The sequence below is a fragment of the Pygoscelis adeliae genome, unplaced genomic scaffold (assembly GCF_000699105.1).
Source record: "Pygoscelis adeliae isolate BGI_AS28 unplaced genomic scaffold, ASM69910v1 Scaffold120, whole genome shotgun sequence".
NCBI classification, from domain to species: Eukaryota; Metazoa; Chordata; class Aves; order Sphenisciformes; family Spheniscidae; genus Pygoscelis; species Pygoscelis adeliae.
The window spans coordinates 813,913-820,650 of NW_008824032.1; the positions used below are offsets into that span (position 1 = coordinate 813,913).

The 6,738-nt window shown below is 48.5% G+C and overlaps 1 protein-coding gene across 1 annotated transcript in view; it reads right to left on the reverse strand.

The window, feature by feature from the left end:
- Positions 1-318: 318 nt before the first annotated feature.
- CLSTN3 (calsyntenin 3) overlaps positions 319-6,738 on the reverse strand; it is a 12,226-nt gene continuing 5,806 nt past the window's right edge. Inside the window, exons 10-17 of the mRNA XM_009328717.1 lie at positions 5,845-6,004; positions 5,514-5,662; positions 4,822-5,048; positions 3,555-3,725; positions 2,806-2,951; positions 2,540-2,675; positions 799-1,016; positions 319-714 (exon numbers count right to left, since the gene is read on the reverse strand). Of these exons, the coding sequence (XP_009326992.1) occupies positions 547-714; positions 799-1,016; positions 2,540-2,675; positions 2,806-2,951; positions 3,555-3,725; positions 4,822-5,048; positions 5,514-5,662; positions 5,845-6,004 (1,375 nt within the window). The 3' untranslated portion in view covers positions 319-546. The remainder of the gene's footprint in view (positions 715-798; positions 1,017-2,539; positions 2,676-2,805; positions 2,952-3,554; positions 3,726-4,821; positions 5,049-5,513; positions 5,663-5,844; positions 6,005-6,738) is intronic.

The following is a 6,738-nucleotide window of genomic DNA, read 5'->3' on the forward strand; positions in this document are numbered from 1 at the left end:
ATTTTATTTGAAATCCATTTATTTTAAAATCCACTTTGTTTCCTCATCCTTCTTGCCTTCATTCATTTAGTTTAGGAGTATCAACAATTTTACAAAGCGACACAAGCTGCAGTGGTTTGTTTTTTTTTTTTTTTTGCATGAAACGAGAAGAAACCTCAAACGACAACATTGAAAAAATATACAATATATATATATAATATCTGGGGAGGGGTTGTGAGAGACCCCACACTGAGCCCTATGGCTGGCTCCTCCTTCCAAATTTCTGTTCTTTCCAAGCCCCTCCTTCTTCATCATAGTTTGAACTGTGCCACTGTCATGTGCAAGTGCCCGAACACATGTTTCTAGAGAGCCAGATGGGGGGTCAATAATGTGGGGAATGTCCACAATGAGAATGGCAGAAGATGAAGGGACATGGGAGGCAAAAATGACAAATGAGGGAGGAGAGCATGTGTACACGGTGGGGGAAGGAAGAAGTTAAAAGTAAGACACCTCCTCCTTCCAGCCACATGTTTTCGGGGGATGCATTGGATTGGTGTTTTAAAGCTCCTAGTAGCGGTGAGAGACGTCACTTTTGCCAATGATGTGTCGGTCATCCACGTCATTGCTGTCCGGGGAATCGGGTGTCTCCGAGTCGGTGCTGTCATCATCGTCCATGCCCTCACTAGCTCTGCCCTCGCCGCTTTCTGCTGCCCTCTCCTGGCAGCTCTGGTAGGACTGGGGAGGTGAGACACGGGGTAAGGGAAGGATCTGGCAACACAGCTGCCCACCCAGCCCCAGCCACCGGTGGCTGCTCCTCACCTCCATGGGGTTGACTATGATAGTGAGGGCTGAGTCGTCCCAGAACATGTCGCTCTCTTTGCTTCCGGTGCTTGTGTGCCCTCCTTCAGCAGCCCCAGGGACCTCTTGCCCGACGCCCCGCCGGTGCAGGGAGTGGATGCGCAGGATGCCAAGGATCACCATGAGTGCCAGGAAGCCCACACACACCACAATGATGACAGTGGCAGCACTGGGGACCACTTTGGAGAAAGAAAATGAGAAGGCGTCGTTAGAGTCCGTCGGGGAAACATGCATTTCCAACCCGACCTGCAGGAACTGGGGTTCCTAGGCAGACCTTGGGTTTTTGGTCTAGACAGGAACATGTCCTGACTTTTCTGCTCCCCTGGGCACAGGCAGTTCCTGCCTTTAGCTGCTGCATCTTCACTTGAGGCCTGCAACAGTTTGCCAGGATGCCTATGTCCCGGCATCCTCTGATGTCAGCCTGGCCTGTAGACTGCATGTCTTCCATCTACGGAGTCACCGGAATATGTCGCACAGCAGCCATTTGTATCCTCCCCTTGGGAGGGAGAAATGTGTGCCAGGGAGAGCCTCTAAGGGCATGAGGATGGTTTTCAGAGGGTGTGATTTCTGTGCAAGCAGTAGAGAAAGAAGGAAGCCAAAAGAAATCTGTTTTGCACATGGGGCAGAGGTGAGGGCTATGATAGCCTTCTAATCAGTGCCACGGTCAAAGCCCAGCTTCTCCACAGGAGAAAACCTGAAATACATCTAAGACCCTTAGCCCAAGTCCCACCCCTTTATTCTAGGCCTGTAGGCCGAGCCTTGACTCCCCAGATAACTCCCTTCCCTGCAAAATCTATCCAGGCCCTCCGTGGATTTGTTCTGTGTGGTTCTGTACAGCAGGGACAAATTTTCCTTTTCTGCTGCGCTAGGGCAGAGCTGGGGAAGGGAGTGGCAAAGGCTGGTTTTTCATCCTCTCCTAGCATGTACGTAGGCTGTCCCTGCAGTGGCTCAGTGCCGGCTGCAGGACTGGACCAGCTTGGGATCAGCTGCTGCAGGAAGCTGCAGCAAAAGCTAGCACCAAAGGTGCTTTCCATGTTCCCTACAACAGGGGGCCAAAACCAACGTAGGGTCCTCTGTAACAGTCCTAGAGCTTTCACAGCCTAGGAGGAGCCAATTAGACGGCGGTCATGCTTGTGGCACAGGGCTGCCAGGGCAAACCAACAAATCTAATCTCTAGTCTAGCTTTCAGGCTTCTCTCTCTCCTCTGTTTTGGGGGCAAGCATCCTGTTATCTGTGTGGTACTGTCTCCTATATTTTTCTGCCTTGCTGATTGCCACCTAGTTCCATCTCTTTTTTTAGAGCAGTGGCAGTCTTGATTCTCTTGTTTCCCTCCTGCTGTTGAAGCTTCTTTCTAAAATTGCATTACCCGAGCCCGCATAGCACCTTTGCAAGGTGCATGAATGAAATCGTACCAGCTTACAGTCATTCTTTTTAGACCTTCTCAGGTGTAGATTTCAGACTGCTTCTACATCAAGAAAACAACACACCAAAAGAGGAGGACGTTGCACCAAGCTCTAAAGCACAATTTGACACAGATTGCAGTCCATTTGATAATGAAGAGTGGGACAGTACAGTATAATGAGAACTCAATAACATGGGCATAGGGAGCCTGAAAGGAATCCTCTGCTGTAGGTTCTACCAGGATATCAGAAAATCAGCATCCTGACCTAAAGGAATAAAACCAAAAGATAGTGTTACGTACTTGGGTTGTTATGGATGCTTGCCAAGCTGTGCCCAGATAGCTCTGGGGGTAAATTATGGCCTCGGTGCATGAACTGCTGGGAACTCAGAATATGGTTAGGATGAGCAGCTCGGTTCATGTTGTGGAGGACATTCACCTACAGAAAGACCAGAGTGAGACTCAGCCCTGTGTTCATCGCGATACATTCTACATTGTGTGCATCCCCGTCCACCATGTCCCCTCCATGCATGCACAAACACCTGTATGTGCATGTATTGATCTTGTACCTCAACAGTAAACTCATTGCTGGAGTAGCGTCCATTCATCTCAGTGCAGGACAGGTGAAACTTCCTTTCATAAAGAGCAGCGCCATGGTTGATGTGGTATGAGACCTGGCGTAGTATTTCCTCGTAAACTGCAATGCTTTCCACACCTGAGACAAGAAGAGAGAATTGGTGTGGAGCGAGGGAGCTCCTGCTTCAAAGTCATCTGGCATCGTAATGCTGTAGCAACTAGGAGCTATAGAAGAATCCAAGGCAATGCTGGGTTGATTAATTTTGGGAAGGGAGCAGAGCTGGAGCTGGCTGCAAAGGACCTGATGAAATCCCTGCCTGCACTGCTGAAACACGTGGAAGGGAAGGAAGAATCAAGAGCAACAGCCCTGTTAAGTTCTGACAGTACAATAGTGTTGTACCAGTCCACAACCTGTGGGATGTGCTGTCCCCCAGTCATGTAATGCAAAATGCTGCTGGCATCTGAGAACACCAAACCCCAAGGGCAATGGGAGTAAGTCAGGAGGAGTGATAGAAGCCTGGGTCAGAGCTCAGACACCATGCTGTGCGCTGGAGAGGGTGCCGCCTCCCCAAGGAGATGGCCTGGGACTTTCAAAAGCCAGGAGTTCAACAAATGGTGACATCTCAGAGTCTCACAAAGTACACCAACACATCTCTAACATCGGGTTAAGTGCTTCTCCCAGCAATGCCTGACAGGCAGTGAGAGACATAATTAGACGGCTGTGGCAAAGGAGAGGACATACCTGTGATGGTCAGGTAGGCAGAGGTGTTAACAAGCTCCAGGCCCCGCTGCTGCAGCAGTGCCCCATCCAGGAGCAAATACTCTCTCTCTGGGTCCAAGTCATCTCCCACCAATGAGATCTCGCAGCCATCCAGGTTGTGCACAATCTCATCTGACATTCGTGTGTCTGTCACTGAGATGCAAACGGAAAGACAGGGCCAGAAAGCCAGCCAGCCATCAGTGTGAAGGCAGGAGTTACTCAGAGTGGTACCCACTTACTTAAAAGTGCTCACATCATACATAATGACTTCTCTTTCTCTGGCTAGTACTGACCTTGAGTAAAATCACTGTCAGTCTAATTATTTGTTGGAGGAGTCCCCCTGGTTCTAATGACATTATTTATGCACATAATAAAGTCACTTTATTTTGGAACAACATACCATTATTGGACTGGTTCATGATAACACATCTTGGCTGTAAGGACTCTGTTGACAATGACAATGTGCAAATTAGGATATCACACATTCCCAGACCCTGAAGTGCTTTTGAAAGCCTTCCCCTGTCTCACAACTGCTGGTTACCATGGTTGAGATCTTATCTTCTTTAAAATGGCAACCACATTCAATGACTAACTGCTTTCAGCAGGGCTAAGACCAACCTGCTCCAAGTCAAGAAACTCATCATTGTATGAGGAAAGGCAAAGCTGCTAAACAGAAAACTATGAGCAAAAAATCCCATTGCCAGAAAAGATACGAAAGAAGTGAAAGAACATGTGGAGCACAGAGTGCAGAAAAGTAATCTGAGGATGATGGAGAGAAATTGAGGGACAAGATATTATAGGGTGTGAGGAAACTGACTGGGGAATTCAAGGAATAAGTGATGCAGGAAGGGTTGGGAGGGGGCGAGAAATAAGGAAAGCAGGAGAGAAGGAAGCAGGAGGAGACTGAGTAAGTGCAGGAGCGGAGAGGGTAATAGGCAGGACATCCATCCACTGCTGGATTCAATAAAGGGAAATGTAGGTAAAATGTAAAAGGGATTAGGAATGAGCAGCCTGGGAAAGGAGGAGAGACCGAGGCAAATTAACTGGGTGGATAGAAAAAGTACAGGGAGGAGCAGAAAGGGATAAGAACTGATTAGCCTACATATTGACAGACAATGTGCCTTGCTTCTGTATTTGTAAACGCTCTCCTATTTTGGGTGTAATGAGGGGCTCTATTTCCTCTGCAGGACAGCAACACTTGCAGGTCTCTCCAGTTTGTTTCTTATACCTCGCCCTGTACTCTACTCACCAGTACCATGCCAATTCTCATCCTTCTTGGCCTCCACCTGGTGAGAAATAGAGCAGGTGATCTGGAGGTTGGGAAACAGGGGGACCCCATCAGCACCCTCAAAGTCTGATGTAGGATGAGCAAAGTGGGCATTGCCACTCAACAGGATCTGGGGGGCATCAGGCTGTAACACCACAACATAACCTTCCACATCAGGAATGGAAACACAGGACTCTTCACTGAAACACCTGAAGGAGAGAAGTAGAAAGCATCAGTTGGCCCAAGCTTCCACCAGCAGCATTGTAAAAGAACATCTCCTGCCCATTACTGCCAGTGAAGGGAATATCCTTTTTCTGGTAGTCTTCCTAAAGCTTCCCTATAGCCTGCTGTGCAAGACAGAGAGGTGTGGTAGGAATGACATCACTGGTTTTCCGGTGACTTGGTCACATCTACACACCACAGAGAAAATTAAAACCAGCCCACATGCCGAGAACACCATGAGTGAAGGCAGAAGTTCTGCTACCTGCATAGACCCCAGTATTACAGTATCCATTTGGATATTGGATACTTTACTATTTATTTTCAGGAAGACTCCTACCCATTTTGAGACCATCAATTAGAATTAAAATACAAGGTGAGGGAGTGTGATTTTAGTCAAAAGAGAGGTAATCCTTTTGCTGAACTTAGCTGGAGGTGCTGCTTTGTCCACTCACTTGACAGTAGTGGTGAGCCTGAGTGGCCGGACTCCAGGGGTAGCAAAGCGCAGGGAATTCATGTAAGCCACATGCTGGATTGCATGGTTGAAGGTTTCCACATCGTCACCCTCCAAGGTGAGCAGGGACTGAGAGGGGTTCACATGAACCTACAGGTGGAAGAGAAGAAAATACTCAGGGTTCCTTGGCAAATGCCAAGCGTCCAGGCTAAGAGAGACACAAAGGAGAAAGGTGGGGAGTTGTCTGAGGTGGGAGGGCAGGCAAAGTCCTGGGAAGCAAGGCTGGGGAGGAGAGTGGAGGAGACCCATGCAAGCTGGGCAGATGGGCATACCTTCATCCCTTTGCCCAGACTGTCGAAGTCACTGTAATCAAGCCCCTCACGGCAGGCATACAGGCATTCAATAACCTCCCGGCTCTCCAAGCTACCAGGGCGCACAGTGAAGCCAGCCAAGTAACCATGGAAGTAGTGGTGTATCAACAGAGGATCTCCTGAGGGAAACATGGGAGGTGGAGGGTGTGAGAGACATGGTGAGGAAGAGAGCAAAGACAACAAAAGCAACAGTGTGAGGGACATACAGATGTTAAGGGAGGTAGAGAGAGACAGAGAGGTGCATGGGGCATGGAAAAGCAAAGACAACAAAAGCAACAGTGTGAGGGACATACAGATGTCAAGGGAGGTAGAGCGAGACAGAAGGGTGCACAGAACATGGAAAAGAAAAGACAACAGGAAGACAGGGGATGCTGAAGTAAGGAGATGACAGTTTTTTGAATTCCAGATGGAGGAAAGCGAGAAAAACAGACCTACAGAAAGACTAGGGTAGTGAATGGTGGGTAGCATAGAGAAGTTTCTGCCAAACCGCTGAATGCCAGATGGAAACATTTTCTTGTCCCCTTCTCACACTGCTTCCTGCGAGGGCTTTTAAAAGAAACTATACGTTCCATAGATAGTTAGGGATGAGGTGACATCTCCCGATGTCTCTAATGGCTATTGTGTTCTTCAGAGACCAACTTTAATGATCAGGCATGAGGACTCTTTCTCCACATGAAAAGCATACTCCATCTCTCAAAGCAGGCTGTAGTCCTCTTATCAGCCTTTTCATGCTCCACAGACATCAAGAACCAATCTGCCAAATAAGGGGTTTCCTCCCAAGATGGTGGGAGGTGGCAGGACAGGACTGGGGGAGCCGTATGAGGAAGGTACCATGCAAGAACTGATAGTCATGCA